This window comes from Hemitrygon akajei, chromosome 1, assembly GCF_048418815.1.
Source record: "Hemitrygon akajei chromosome 1, sHemAka1.3, whole genome shotgun sequence".
NCBI classification, from domain to species: Eukaryota; Metazoa; Chordata; class Chondrichthyes; order Myliobatiformes; family Dasyatidae; genus Hemitrygon; species Hemitrygon akajei.
The window spans coordinates 174,745,261-174,761,808 of NC_133124.1; the positions used below are offsets into that span (position 1 = coordinate 174,745,261).

Genomic DNA, 16,548 nt, shown 5'->3' on the forward strand with positions numbered 1-16,548 from the left:
AGCCTCCTGGCGACCAAAGTGGGGCTGGAGGGCCAGGGACAGTACGGGGGGGCGGGGGTGGGGGGAATATCCGGAGCAGAGATGACACCAGGGTAACGGGAACTAGCCTCCAGTGCCTGTGCCGCTGGGTCCTTGCGTGGGGTGGTCGTTCTGTCAGGAACACGCCCGGATGGACCCAAACGCAGGGCGCAGACACTGAAGTACTAGGGGGAGGGCAGGATGGGGATGCCATGGCACTTAAGGGTAGAGCTGGGGTTCAGGTAGATGAAGTTCAGGCAGGCAGAGCGGAGCGGGGTCCCGGGGTTCGGGTTCAGGCAGACAGGCAGGTCCCCCGGGGTTCGGGTTCAGGCAGGCAGGTCTAGGTGGCTAGATAGGCTGGCAGAGAGCCCTCCCTGGGTGGGCCGCATATGTCCCGGGTAGGGCCACCTCCCAGGCGGAAACACCGGAGGCCTGGGCACAACGCGGACCCCTAGACAGGTGCGGGGCACAATCCTAGAGTTCGGGCGTAAGAGGAGGACGGGGCAGAACCCCTGCCGGGCAGCGGCTGACCGGCCAGGCCTGCCCAACGGAGACAAGGGATAGGAACGGGCAGAACCACTGCCGGGCCGCGGCGGGTCGGCTGGACCTGCCCGACGGAGGCAAGGGGTAGGAACGGGCATAGGTCCAGGGTGACCAACACAACAGTCATGAGAACGGGAAAATCGGGAACGGCCGGCAGACAGCTCGACCGCACGAACAAAACAAACGAGCGGAGAAGCGGGACCAGCGCATGGGAAGAAAGGTGGGGGAGCGGACCAACCTGGCAATACTGGTACGGGGCAGAGAAGCATGATGAGGAGTAGATCTGAGCCAGGGCAGGGTAACAGAATGCAGAGAAGAGTTCTGAGCCGGTGGAGAAACAGAACAAAACGACCACCCGCCTGGTCCCAGTCCCAAGGCCCCTTATAAACACCTGCAGCTCAATGAGTTACAGGTGTGTCTCCTTGAACCAGGAGGGTCCTAACTCGATCACGGGTGACGGGAGGGACAACTGCAGGACCCGGAGTCCGGAGCCCTCGGACCGGATCAAAACCCGGAACGCGGATTCCGGACCGGACCCTGACGCACTGATACATCCAGTGGGGTACGTCCTTCCCCAAACAGTGAGACATGGGCCAAGTGGACTTGGTCATGGGGGAGATGTTCAAAATGTTCGAAGTAAATTTATTAGCAAAGTACATGTACAAGTTGTTACCATATACTGTACTACCTTGAGATTCATTTTCTTGCAGGCATTTTCAGGAAAAAAGAAATCAAACAGAATTTACAAAAATCTACACAAACAGACAAAGACTGACAACAAAAAGTCAAATTGCAAATTCAAAATTAACAGTGCTGTCAATGTGAGTTGTGAAGAGTCCATGAAAGTGAGCCTGTAGGGCACAGAATCAGCTCAGAGTAGGGGTGTTTGAGGTTATCCACACCATTCCAGGAGACCAGTGTTTGAAGGGGAATAACTGTTCCTGAACTGGGTGGTGTGGGACGCAAGGCTTCTGTACCTCCTGCCTGATGTTAGTAGTGAGATCAGGGTGTGGTCTGGATGGTGGATAAAAACACAAAGGACGATGGAAAGGAAGGATGTGTGGATGGTTGGGATGAATTTGGAGAAGGAGTGGAGGGTCAGTGGGAAGATGAACACTGCCACATGCAGAGAGACCTAATTCAGCAAGACACCGAATGTAACTCTGAGAACCTCTCGTGTTCATGTCAGTTGTACTTCAATATGATTAGTAACATAGATTGGTTTTCATAACATAGTAACAGTCGACAAGCTGAAAATACAAAGGCTGCATCGTGAATGAATTGGAAGTTTCCTGAAAATCAGGAGTAGTGACTATGTAAATATGGACCCAGTACAGGTTTATATTATTCCCCACTGACTGCTGAATGTCTGCTGTTGAGTGACCACACAGAACACTTACCAGAAACACGGAGCCGCGTGACAGGGTGATAGTTGTAACGATTCCCGTTGTCAAATTCAATCCTGAAATAGTATGGCCCTTTATCTTCCTGTGTGATGCTGTCGATAACCAGGGAACAGTCACCGTCTTTCAAGTCTCCAGACAGACGGGTCCGAGAACGAAACTTCTGCATCTCCTGACTGTGATCTTTGGAGTGAAAGGCTATACGATGATCTTCCATTTTTTCACTGTTATACCAGATACCAGTCCTTAACTTCTCATCTACATTTGATGGATAACGGTAGTGGCATGGAATCCGGGCACACAAGCCTCTCTGTGCTGTCACATCTGATGGTGTTTCAGCTGTCCACTCATTCGACACTGCAGCTGAGGAGAGAATGAAGAATGTTTGGTAATGGACGACTTGAGAACACATCGGACTTGATATCCACCTCCTGTATCTCTCCTGCACTGTGGACATAGTGTGTTCCGAGTGTGGGAGACACAAGGAAACCCACCAGGTCTCATCACAGATGGAAGGGACCTGTTAGTCGTTTGGGGGGGGGGGGCTCATAACAGGTTCATTCTCTGTTGTCTCATTGGCCTCAGGACCGATGAAGTTGGTCTAGCACTGTCAGGAAGAATCAACGACGGGGTGTCGTCTAACATGCAGGAAGAAATGGAGAGGCCAAAACTGGTTTCCTCTCCTCTGCTGAGAATCACTTCCTGTTTGCTCTTCAACCTGTCACTGTCTCTGCTCCTTCCGTCCATCTACTACATTGGATCTATCTGATCTTGTGGATCTAGAAATGATTGTGGATCATTATTATCTAAGTGATCCCTGTCGGACCCCCACAGGTACAAGGATGTGACGTGCTTATGATCGAGTACACAGACAGACTGGAACAGAGTTCCGTTCAGACAGTTCCCACACTAACGGTGCAGTTTTCTCACAGCCTGTCCCATTCAACAATACAGCAATCCCACACACTGTCCTGCTCATACTACAGCCCAGTTAATGTGCATCATCACTGTATATCACACTACGGTGATTTGAATCTTCTAGAACATAAGAAGCTGGATTTAGCACAATACGTCACAGGTACCTCCCTCCCGACCATCGGAAGTCTCCACAACAGGCACTACCCCAAGAAGGCAATGTCCATCGTCCAACATCCCCACAGTCCACACCATGCCATGTTCTCACAGCTCCCATCAGACTGGGTCAATGACAGAGGAAGGCCCCGCAACCCCAGGATCCAGAATCCCTCCCAGAGACAGGTCCTGAGGCGGGACAGGGCAGGTCTCCCACTCACTACCACCTCCCAGTTCCGTATAATCCGATCTCAGAGCAGACACCCCACTGATCCTCCTGGAATTCGATCGGAGGTCACGATCCGTCCGGGAAATGTTCACCTCTACACACTTGTCACCCTCCCCAGAAGCAGCATTATCAGAGTCCCCTCCCTCCTCACCTGTTGAGACTCCCTCCTTCTGAATAACTGCACGGGATGGTGATCCAGGGCTACTCCGGTTCCCCTCATACACCAGGACCGGACTCCCTCAGCAGGGCACGGCCTCGATTGAGGCAACAGTTTGAGAGACTAACCCCACCGGTGACTCTCCACTCACAGGCGATCCCTGTTCTCCAGGGCTTTCCTCCTCCCCAGAGGATGGGTGCTCTGGGCACACAGTCTCAACCGAAGGCAATTCTGCCACCTCACACGCCCTCTCTAAAATGGCGCCGCGCACCAGCCTGGACTTTGCATGCTGAAGAGAAGCCACCCAGCCAGAGGCCCTTGTGTGACAGGGCTTTCCTCCAGCTCTGGGGAGACATACTCTGAGCATACGGCCTTAACCGGAGGTAAATCCTTCCCCTGGATTGCAGACTCAGAGACACATCTCTCCGTATCTTCAGACCACAGGGGTGCTGTGGCACGCTGACCTCCATATCGGAGGCTCCCTCAGACTCGGGCACCACTTTCCGTACCCCGGCCTCCCCAGGCCTTTGCTGAATCTCAGACACCACAGGGCCCTTCGGGTCGGGTTCAGGAGGAACCTCATGCCCCTCTCCTCCGGGGGAGAGGTCCGAGATAGTTTTCTCTTGGCCTTCCTACCTGTTACCTGAACTCACCCCTCACCGTCATCTATGCTGCGCCCATCCCCAACATTCAACACCACTGGTGGGTGGGGGGAAACAGCAGGGGTAGGGACAGGTTGGGAAGGCTCAGCAGCGCTGCCCTGTGACTCCGAAGTGAAGTTAGCAGCCTGCGAGTATGCCCAAACTCTTTACAGACCAGCCATGTCATCTCTGGACTGTAATAATGCCCCTGAAATTGCACCTGAAAGCCCCCATCTGCATCCCCACCCAGTTCCAGTTGCATCAGCAAGGGGCGCTGAAATGGGAAAAGGTGATCAAACCCGTGCAGAGGTGTCCTGTACCACATTGGGGTTGTATTTGACCGCACCAGGAGAGCGCAGCTGGGGAGGAGGGTCGTACCAGGGATACAGGAGGTGGGCGTCGGAAAGAATAACCAACTTCACAAAAGCTCACTCACGGCCAGGAACACAGCTCTCCCAGACCGAAGATGGAATATGTTCTTCCTGTTCAGTTTTGTAGTCTAACAAGACGATCAACAATCTCAGCCATAGTCTTTCAAAAACAACAGGTCGGAGAGGGGATGTAAAGAGGGAGGTATCTGTGGACAGGCAGGGATGTCCTTGTGATGGGAGAAAAACTTCAGCGCTGTGCGTGTCACTAAGAAAATCAAAGTCTAAACTCCCCTTTCCTCATCGCCCTGGGATAGACACTCCAAACGGGATGGATTGTTCGCTGTTACAAGACTGAATGTACCTGTCCCCGCAGCTGACAAAGTTTAAGATACGATCTTTCGCAATCTGTCAGCTGTGGCCACGACTCAGCGCTCGACACATGGGCCAAAAACTACACAAACAGAATCCTTCCGGGGAGAGAAACTGCTCCAGTCCACATCCAAGATAAGACTCCATTCTCCCAAAGCCTTCTGGTGGTTCTGAACCTGTTCTTTCAGATTGTTCCGCAATTTTCCAACTTTAGGGGAGAGAGCTCGTACAGTGTGACGCTCCCTCAGTACCACCCGTCCCGCAGTGTGACTCTCCCTCAGCACTGCCCCTCACACAGTGTGACCCTCCCTCAGCACTGCCCCGCAAACAGTGTGACTCTCCCTCAGCACTGCCCCTCACACAGTGTGACTCTCCCTCAGCACTGTCCCTCTCACAGTGTGACTCTCCCTCAGCACTGCCCCTCACGCAGTGTGACCCTCCCTCAGCACTGCCCCGCAAACAGTGTGACCCTCCCTCAGCACTGCCCCTCACTCAGTGTGACCCTCCCTCAGAACTGCCCCTCACACAGTGTGACTCTCCCTCAGCTCTGCCCCTCACACAGTGTGACCCTCCCTCAGCACTGCCCCTCACGCAGTGTGACTCTCCCTCAGCACTGCCCCTCACACAGTGTGACCCTCCCTCAGCACTGCCCCTCACACAGTGTGGCTCTCCCTCAGCACTGCCCCTCACTCAGTGTGAATGTCCCTCAGCACTGCCCCTCACACAGTGTGACTCTCCCTCGGCACTTTCCCTCACACAGTGTGACTCTCCCTCAGCATTGCCCCTCACACAGTGTGACTCTCCCTCAGCACTGCCCCTCACACAGTGTGACTCTCCCTCAGCACTGCCCCTCACACAGTGTGACTCTCCCTCGGCACTTTCCCTCACACAGTGTGGCTCTCCCTCAGCACTGTCCCTCACGCAGTGTGACTCTCCCTCAGCACTGCCCCTCACACAGTGTGACCCTCCCTCAGCACTGCCCTCACACAGTGTGACTCTCTCTCAGCACTGCCTCTCACACAGTGTGACTCTCCCTCAGCACTGCCCCTCACACAGTGTGACCCTCCCTCAGTACTGCCCCTCACACAGTGTGGCTCTCCCTCAGCACTGCCCCTCACTCAGTGTGAATGTCCCTCAGCACTGTCCCTCACACAGTGTGACTCTCCCTTGGCACTATCCCTCACACAGTGTGACTCTCCCTCAGCACTATCCCTCTCACAGTGTGACTCTCCCTCAGCACTGTCCCTCACACAGCGTGACTCTCCCACAGCACTGCCCCTCACACAGTGTGACTCTCCCTCAGCACTGTCCCTCACACAGTGTGACTCTCCCTCAGTACTGCCCCTCACACAGTGTGACTCTCCCTCAGCACTGTCCCTCACACAGTGTGACACTCCCTCAGCTCTGCCCCTCACACAGTGTGACTCTCCCTCAGCACTGCCCCTCTCACAGTGTGACTCTCCCTCAGTACTGCCCCTCACACAGTGTGACTCTCCCTCAGCACTGCCCCTCTCACAGTGTGACTCTCCCTCAGCACTGCCCCTCACACAGTGTGACTCTCCCTCAGTACTGCCCCTCACACAGCGTGACTCTCCCTCAGCACTGCCCCTCTCACAGTGTGACTCTCCCTCAGTACTGCCCCTCACACAGCGTGACTCTCCCTCAGCACTGCCCCTCACACAGTGTGACTCTCCCTCAGCACTGTCCCTCACACAGTGTGACTCTCCCTCAGTACTGCCCCTCACACAGTGTGACTCTCCCTCAGCACTGTCCCTCACACAGTGTGACACTCCCTCAGCTCTGCCCCTCACACAGTGTGACTCTCCCTCAGCACTGCCCCTCTCACAGTGTGACTCTCCCTCAGTACTGCCCCTCACACAGTGTGACTCTCCCTCAGCACTGCCCCTCTCACAGTGTGACTCTCCCTCAGCACTGTCCCTCACACAGTGTGACACTCTCTCAGTACTGCCCCTCACTGTGTGACTCTCCCTCAGCACTGCCCCTCTCACAGTGTGACTCTCCCTCAGTACTGCCCCTCACACAGTGTGACTCTCCCTCAGCACTGCCCCTCTCACAGTGTGACTCTCCCACAGTACTGCCCCTCACACAGTGTGACTCTCCCTCAGCACTGCCCCTCTCACAGTGTGACTCTCCCTCAGCACTGTCCCTCACACAGTGTGACACTCTCTCAGTACTGCCCCTCACTGTGTGACTCTCCCTCAGCACTGCCCCTCACACAGTGTGACTCTCCCTCAGCACTGTCCCTCACACAGTGTGACACTCTCTCAGCACTGCCCCTCACACAGTGTGACTCTCCCTCAGCACTGCCTCACACAGTGTGACTCTCCCTCAGCACTGCCTCACACAGTGTGACTCCCTCAGCACTCCCCCTCACACAGTGTGACCCTCCCTCAGCACTGCCCCTCTCACAGTGTGACACTCCCTCAGCACTGCCCCTCACACAGTGTGACTCTCCCTCAGCACTGCCCCTCTCACAGTGTGACACTCCCTCAGCACTGCCCCTCACACAGTGTGACTCTCCCTCAGCACTGCCCCTCTCACAGTGTGACACTCCCTCAGCACTGCCCCTCACACAGTGTGACTCTCCCTCAGCACTACCCCTCACACAGTGTCCGTCCCTCAGCACTGCCCCTCACACAGTGTGACTCTCCCTCAGCACTGCCCCTCACACAGTGTGACTCTCCCTCAGCACTCCCCCTCACAGAGTGTGACCCTCCCTCAGCACTGCCCCTCTCACAGTGTGACTCTCCCTCAGCACTGCCCCTCACACAGTGTGACTCTCCCTCAGCACTGTCCCTCTCACAGTGGTATTTTACCCTACCGGTTTAAGAGGGCGTTGGTGAAGCACGGAGACGACTTGCTGATAACAAAGCCTACAAAACGATAAATTATGGTATTAATCACACTGTTTTTGCGGATACGATCACAGCAATCACTAGTCTGTAACTTCCCTTTCGCAGTTGATCTTTTGAGCTGCCTGTACGACCTGGTATTTTTGCGGTGTGAAGTCTGGGAAGTACAGGACAGTTGTGACGTGGCCCGTAAGGGTCGAATCGAGACATCTGGACCTGTTCCTGAGAGCGGGGAATGAACCAATGTTTGGCCATTGCTGGAGCGACTTGGAGGCAATTCGATGCAGTAGAACAGAGGCGATGTGACAAAGGGAAGGCAGAGTGGGACCCGGGCCCGAGCCCGAACTCGTATCGAAGCGGCAAGGTTCGGGTCTGAGAGCGAGGAACAACCCAAAGTTTGGCAATTTAAGTGCCGGGACAGATTGAAAAGGTGAGGGTGTCGGGGCAGGGGACGAGGTTCAGCTCACTGCTCCGCGACATATCTCAAGATTGTATATATTCTACATACTCCGATAATAAATGTACTTTGAACTTTCAACTATGGGAGCTAATTCTTGATGTGTGATATCGAGAAACTAACCAGCCGAGTTCTGAGAACTGTCCAACACCTGTGGTTTCACACATTTCCACTGTCAGCAAGACTGAACCAACACTGTTGAGTTGTCACTGACTATTCTTATCGAGCCGGTGATGTCTCTGTGAAGTTGTTCACCAATTTAGCCGCACTGCCCCACACGTTCCATCCCCGAATGATCTGATTCCCACCGGTTAATCTTGTTAAAGCTGCTTCCACTACCCTGATGAAAGACTGAGTTACAGAGAGAGGTTAAACTGTTTGGGGCATTCTTCATTGGAGTGTATCATAATAGACAATAGGTGCAGGAGTAGGCCCTTTGAGCCAGCACCGCCATTCAATATGATAATGACTGATTATCCACAATCAGTACCCCGTTCCTGCCTTCTCCCCATATCCCATGACTCCGCTATCTTTAAGAGCTCTATCAACCTCTTTCTTGAAAGCATCCAGAGAATTGGCCTCCACTGCCTTCTGAGGCAGAGCATTCCACAGATCCACAACTCTCTGGGTGAAATAGTTTTTTCTCAACTCCGTTCTAAATGGCCTACCACTTATTCGTAAACTGTGGCCTCTGGTTCTGGACCCCCCCCAACATCGAGAACATGTTTCCTGCCGCTAGCATGCCCAATTCCTTAATAAACTTATTTATTTATTTATTTATTTATTTATTAATTAGTTTTTCAAAACATTTTACAAAATTAAAAGCCCCAAATCCCAGTGGGGAGCATTAATACAATGCAAGATTAAGCATACAATAACAATATGTTACAAACGAAGAGAATTGAACAAAAAAGCACCTAAATTAAAGACAAGTGAGCTTAGTGTTCTCCCCAAGCCCCACAACACAAGAAAAAAACAACAACAACTCCAGACCAACCACCACACAATATAGAGAGTATAAGTCAGGACAGTCAAACTCCCAGACTGTGAATACACTTAGTAACAGAGGATAATAATGCCTACTACCAGATAAAAAAGAAAAAGGGTGCTGAAAGCAAGGGACCGAAAAGAAGAAAAAAAAAGAAAAAAAAACCCTAGTCAAGAGGAAGGTTATGAAAGTACTCGATAAAAGGTCCCCAGACCTTATGGAACTTTAGATCCGAATTAAGAACTGAATAATGAATTTTTTCGAGGTCCAAGCAGGCCATAATGTCGTTAAGCCATTGCGCATGAGTGGGCAGGGCAACATCTCTCCATCTGAGGAGGATCAAGCGTCTCGCCAGGAGAGAGGCAAAGGATAGTATTCGGCATTTGGTCGGACCCAGACATAAATCTGTCTCGCCCCAAAAACCGAACAGAGCAATTAAGGGGTTAGGTTCTAGGTGCTGATTCAGAATACCCGATAATGTAGTGAAGACATCTTTCCAGAATTTCTCCAAGCTAGGACAGAACCAGTACATATGGATGAGAGAGGCCACGCCCCTCTTGCGTTTATCACAGAGCGGACTAATGCCAGGGTAGAATCGAGATAGTTTAGATTTAGACATATGGGCTCTATGAACAATCTTAAACTGTAAGAGGCAATGGCGAGTACAAAGGGAGGTTGAGTTAACCGATTTGAGAACTGAGTCCCAGCTCTCCTCGGATAAGGAGATATTTAAGTCCTGCTCCCAGGCCATTTTAATTTTATCCACAGGGGCCCGTCGTAAGGCTGCTAGTTTATCTCGGATAATTGAAATTAAACCTTTACCTAGTGGATTAATGGAAAGAAATAGGTCCATAGCATTTATCGCAGGCATTTCAGGAAAGTTAGGAATTAAAGGAGCAGTAAAGTGTCGGATTTGGAGGTATCTGAAAAAGTGAGCGTTAGGCAGGTTGAACTTAACGGAGAGCTGCTGAAAAGAAGCGAAGCGATTATTAATGAAGAGATCTTCAAAATGTCTAATGCCCTTCCTGTACCAAACATGGAATGCTGAATCGTACGTAGTAGGTAAAAAAAGGTGATTATGTGCGACAGGGCTAGAAACGGAAAACCTCTGGAAACCATAGCATTTCCTGAACTGAGCCCATATACGCAAAGTGTGTCTAACCAGAAGATTAGCTATTGCCCTTAATAAACTTATGTGTTTCAATCAGATGCCCTCTCATCCTTCAAATGAGGTGATCATATTGAGGTGTATAAAATCATAACGGACAGAGACAGGGTAAAAGTTCACAGTCTTTTTCCCAGAGTTGGGAAATCAAGACCACAGAGGCACACGTTTAAAGTGATGGGGGAGAGATTTAATGGGGACTCGAGGAGCAATTTCTTCTCTCAGGAAGTGAACGATATATAAGGCCATAAAAGCATAAGACACAGAAGTAGAATGAGGCCATTCAGTCCATCGAGTTGCTCTGCCATTCTCTCATGAATGACTTATTATCCTTCTCAACCCCATTCTCCTGTCTTCTCCTTGTCACCTTTGAGGTTCTTACTAATAAAAAACCTATCAGCCTCTGCTTTAAATACACTGAATGAATTGGCCTCCACAGCTGTCTGTGGCAATTAATTCTACAGATTCACCAAACTCTGGCTGAAGAATTTCTTCCTCATCTCTGTTTGAAAGGGATGATCCTTTCGGAGGGAGAGTCCTCTAGTCTGAGACTCTGCCACCTGTAGGAAACTTCCTCTCCATGTCCACTCTATAAGGAACAAGCTGCCAGAGGAAGTTAATGAGGCAGGTAGATTATCAACAGATGGACCAGAACATGAAGAGGAGATGTTTAGAAGGACATGCGGCAAAGGTGGCTGAATTTCTAGTTGAAGGGTCTCGGCCAAAAATGTTTATTCCCCTCCAAACATGCTTGCTGGCCTGCTGAGTTCATTCAGCATTTTGTGTGTGTTACTCAAGATTTCCAGCATCTGCAGAATCTCTTGTGCTTGGGAATAATTTAGATGGGAATCTTGGTCAGCAGGAACAATTTGGGCTGAAGGGTCGGTTTATGTGTTGTACGACTCTGGCTCTTTCAGCTAACCAGTCGGACACACAGCCCAGCCCCCGACTCAGCCCTGAGTACCCTGGTTAGTGTCACACCAGCCAGACTAGAGGAAAATCAGGGATTTGCTGCCCGAGCTGCTGCTGATTTACCTTGAAGAAGTGATAGGAGGAAGTACACCTTTCCGATTGTTCTCAGATCCAGCATATTCTGTCAGTTTTCTGCCCTTAGACTGAAAAAGAAAGTAGTTACAATGAATCTCCAGCAAACTGTCGTGGTTCCAACATCACCGTCAGAGACAAGAAGATTCCCAGACTGTTCCACGCTATTCCCATTAGTAATCCCACACACTTCTAATTCATTCCTTTTTAATGTTGGACTGGGCATTTTAAAGGGAGCTTTGAAAACGAGGACACATGAAAGAGGAACTGGGCCCCAGTGAACCAGAAGGGAACAGGAAACTGACACAAAGTGGTGAAGGAGGTGTCTGACACATTGGACGTATTGGTCAGGACAGAGAGAACTAAAGTTAGAATGTTTTCTTAAAACTGTTCAATGTGTTGGTAGATTGCTCTTGGAGCATTTTGTGCTGTTCTGGTCACCAAGCTACAGGAAGGATGTTATTAAACTAGAGGGAATGCAGGAAAGATGTTACCAACATTAGAGTGTTTGAGTTAGAAGGAGAGACTGGACTGGCTGGGACAGTTTTCTCCAAAATGGGAGAGGTTATTAATGATTAAAATCCATGAGGGGGAAGATTTCAGGCTCAACTGAGGATCTTGGTCCAAGCTTTAATTGAGAAGGTTGCAGACATAACACTGGGGTATTCTAATCATTGTACTGCCTAAATGACAATGTAGATAGATAGATAGATAGATAGATAGATAGATAGATAGATAGATACTTTATTCATCCCCATGGGGAAATTCAACTTTTTTCCAATGTCCCATACACTTGTTGTAGCAAAACTAATTACATACAATACTTAACTCAGTAAAAAATATGATATGCATCTAAATCACTATCTCAAAAAGCATTAATAATAGCTTTTAAAAAGTTCTTAAGTCCTTAAGTTTTCTGAAAATCTGGAGTTGCAACGATGTGACTATGTGAATTAAGCTGCAGAAAATGCAAGAAAGATTCACGGTGATGTCACCAGGATTAGAGGGTTTGAGTTATAAGGAGAAACTGAACAGACTGGCACTGTTTTCCTTGAAAGGGGCAACATTATTAATGATCAGTGTGACCCTCCCTCAGTACTGTCCCTCTGACAGTGTGACTCCCTCAGTACTGTCCCTCTGACAGTGTGACACTCCCTCAGTGCTGTCTGACAGTGTGACACTCCCTCAGTACTGTCCCTCTGACAGTGTGACACTCCCACAGTACTGTCCCTCTGACAGTGTGACACTCCCTCAGTACTGTCCCTCTGACAGTGTGACACTCCCTCAGTGCTGTCTGTCTGACAGTGTGACACTCCCTCAGTACTGTCCCTCTGACAGTGTGACACTCCCTCAGTACTGTCCCTCTGACAGTGTGACACTCACTCAGTACTGTCCCTCTGACAGTGTGACACTCCCTCAGTACTGTCTGTTTGACAGTGTGACACTCCTTCAGTACTGTCCCTCTGACAGTGTGACACTCCCTCAGTACTGTCCCTCTGACAGTGTGACACTCCCTCAGTACTGTCCCTCTGACAGTGTTACACTCTCTCAATACTGTCCCTCTGACAGTGTGACATTCCCTCATTGCTGTCTCTCGAATAATGTTCCCTGTTCCCTGTCACTGTTCATTCAAAGTACAAAGGTCATTACATGGAGAGAGTGCAGGGTAGTTTTAGGAGGGAGTTAATCAGACTCGAGGGACTTGAGTTATGCAGAGAGGTTGTGTATTTTGAGATTTATTCATTGGAGCCAAGGCTAATATGGGGTGTCTTCTCGAGGTACATAAAATCATGAGGGGTGGAGATAGGAAGAATGAACCCAGTCTTTTACCAGGACTGCTGAATTAAGAAACAGAAGGCTCCTGTTTTCGGTAAGATGGGAGAGATTAGTCGACATGCATTGGATGGGCTGAAGGGCCTGTTCCTGTGCTGTTTGACTCGACCATCGTTCGACAGTGTGACACTCTTTGAGCACTGACTCTGCGGTGGTTTGTCTGATGTGCGACACAGTCCACTGAGGTACGATGGCATCGTGGTTAGCACAACACTTTACAGTACCAGTGACCAGGGTTCCATTCCCACTGCTCTCTGTAAGAAGTTTGTACATTCTGTGTGGCTTCCTCATACATCCAAAGACACACTGATTGGCAGGTTAATTGGTCATTCTAAACAGAAGAAAGGGAAGGAGGAGGGGCATCGGAGGCAGGTGATGGGCACGAGAGAAAAGGGGTGAGTGGGGAACCAGAATAGGGATTGGGTAGAGAGAGAAGGGGTAAGGGAGAGAAATTACTGGAAGTTAGAGGCATCGATATTCTTGCCATCAGGTGGGAGGTTACCCAGATGGATATGAGGTGTGGCTCTTTCAACTTGAGTTTGGCCTCATTGTGACAGTAGAGGTGGCCATGGACAGACATGTCAGAATGGGAATGGGTATTGAACTGGGTCACCAATGGAGAATCTGCCTTTTGCAGTGGATGGAGCGAATATGTTCAACAGAACTGTCCCTCAATCTGTGTCGAGTCTTACTGATGTAGAGCAGTCCAGACCGAGAGCATCGAATACAGTCGATGACCCTGACGGAACCTCAGGTGAAGTGTGGGAAGTGTGGTGAAGAGCATGGAAGGGCTATTTGGGGCTTTGAATGATGGAGAGGAAGGAGGTTGAGGGGCAGCTGGGTGTAGGGCAGGTGTAGTATCTGCCCCTCCTCCCTTCACCTTATTCTGGCTCCTGCCCCCGTATTTACCAATCCTGATGAAGGGTCTCGGCGCAAACACACTGTGTATTCCTCTCTATAGATGCTGACTGACCTGCTGTGTTCCTCTAGTATTATGTGTGTACTGACTATCTTTATTACCACTCCCCAACCCCCCAATCTCAGTCCGGATTCAGGGTCTCAACCCAAAACATCTACGATTCCTTTCCTGCCACAGACCTGCTGACCCACTGAGTTCCTCCTGTGGTTGTTTGTTGCTCCAGATTCCCACATCTGCCGTCCTTTGTGTCTCCAGAGGCCGGAGGTCAGTAGGTATGCAAACGACATGTAAATTGATGAAATTGTCGTTAGCAGGGAAGCGTGTCAAATGTTGCCACAGGACAAAGTGCAGGTGAAAAGTTCGGTGATGCCATGGCAGATGGAATTTAACCCGAACAAGTGTGAAGTGATGGATTTTGGAAAGTCAATGCCGACACTAAATAGTGGGGCCACAAGGAAAGGTGACAAGCAGAGAACTTTCAACAATACTAGAGACTCTCAGCAAATCTCACAGAATGTCTGACTCATTGAGTTCCTTCAGCATTTTCTATGTGTCGCTCAAACTTTCCCGCATCTGCAGAATGGCTTGTGTTTATAAGCAGAGACTCTGAGACCACTGTTGTCTGCCAGTAGTAACACAGGTGGATGGGATGGTGACGGAGGCTACAATATACTTCCCTTCATGGGTCAGTGTGCACAGTATCAGAGTTGGGATGATATGTTGCAATGTTACAAACCACCAGTCAGACTGCACTCGGAGAACTGAGGAAGTTATTGTGCTGCAGAGAACTCATTGGAGATTTACCAGAATTACCTCTGGATTGAAGGACATCCATTTTCTTTTCTCTTTTTTCCCCTCGCTGTCTCTCATCCTCCTCTCTCCCTCTCTCCCTCTCACTCTCTCACTCTCTGGAGTGAAGGAGGACAAGAGGTGACCTGTTAGGAATAGAATGCTAGGAGAGGCACATACAGCAAGGATCACTAAAATGCCTCCTGGGTTGGAAGACATCCATTTTACTGACATATAGAGCTTGTTTTCTATCTTGGTTTAATCTTTCTCACTCTCTCCCTCTCCCTCACTCCCGCCCTCTCTTCCCCGCTCCCCCTTCCCCACTCCCTCTCTGCCTCTCCATCTTCCTGTCCCTCACCCTCTCCTTCTCCCTCACCCATGCCCTCACCTTCTCCCAATTCCTCACACTCACCCTCACCCTCTCATTCCACCCTCTCCATCCCTTCCTCTCCCTTTCTCTCACCCTTTCACCCTCTCTCTCTCTGGAGTGAAGGAGGACAAGGGGTGACCTGATAGGAATGGAATGCTAGCAGAGGCACAGAGAGGGTTGATCACTAGAATGTATTTTTGTCATGGTGAGGTGTCAGCAACAAGAGGATGTAGGGCGAAGGTGCCAACGAGGGGTTTCAAAGGGGGTCTGAGAGGAAATTATTTTCTGCTGGTTTAGTTTTGATTGCATTGTCAGAGGAGCCCCAGGCAGATACATTCAGTATGTTTAAGAGGCATTGGAACAGGCACTAGAATGGGCAGGAACAGAAGGATACAGACCTAAAGTGGGCAAAAGGGCAGACGAGACAGCAGGAGTGTGGAGGGCTGGAGAGCCCATTGCTGTCCTGGATAAAGCCGGGAACTGAGAACCACAACCAAGTCCACCAATGATCAGATTCTGTACAGCATCCCACCGCCATTAAACAGGACATAAAACCCCAAAAATTGCATCAATGTTCAGACTCTGTACAACGTCTCACATCACCAGTTCTTGCCAGAGTTGGCTACAAGCATGGAATTACATACCCAGGATCAGTCCACTGCTCGTCTCCAGAGTTAATCAGACAGACACTTCAGGGGTCACTGCCCTCTCCTGCAGCAGCTGCGCTTTGTGGATAAAATTGTTGAAGAGAACACTTAAATCAGGAAAGGGAAACAAAATGAGGAAGTATTCACAAATGATTAACCCATTCAATCCAACAGTGACATTATTTTTGCTTAGCCTAGGGACTGATGCACTGTGGGATAGGACTCTCAGGCAGAGCCCTCCCTCTCTCTGTAACCCCACTCTGGACCACACACCCCTCCCTGTCTCTGCAACCCGACCCCCTCTGGACCAGTTGTCTCATCCAAATTTCAGAGTCTCTTGATCAATAAATAGGGATGATGAGGGGAATCCAGCTGATCGTTTCGAAAAGGCAAGTGATGTGAGACCACGTCAGGATTGAAGGTGCAGCCCAGATAGGTTAATTGGCCATTTTAAACCGTTCTGACTGAACAGCTATTCAGTACAGTCTGAGAGGAACTGACGGGAATTTACGAATAGATTGTGGGTGTTGGTATCACCGCATAAACTGTCAGATTTAGATTCAATGGGCCAAATGTCTCCAATGTCCTCAGGAGATACAGAACTGTAAACAGACTGGACTGAGAGTTTGTTGAGCAACAGGAAAGAATTAAATCTGAAAAT

At 50.0% G+C, this 16,548-nt stretch overlaps 1 protein-coding gene across 1 annotated transcript in view; it reads right to left on the reverse strand.

The window, feature by feature from the left end:
* Nucleotides 1-15,945, reverse strand: part of LOC140726514 (sialic acid-binding Ig-like lectin 13) — a 45,794-nt gene extending 29,849 nt beyond the window's left edge. The window contains exons 1-3 of the mRNA XM_073043051.1: nt 15,885-15,945; nt 11,321-11,400; nt 1,962-2,327 (exon numbers count right to left, since the gene is read on the reverse strand). Coding sequence (XP_072899152.1) covers nt 1,962-2,327; nt 11,321-11,375 — 421 coding nt within the window. The 5' untranslated portion in view covers nt 11,376-11,400; nt 15,885-15,945. The remainder of the gene's footprint in view (nt 1-1,961; nt 2,328-11,320; nt 11,401-15,884) is intronic.
* Nucleotides 15,946-16,548: the final 603 nt, after the last annotated feature.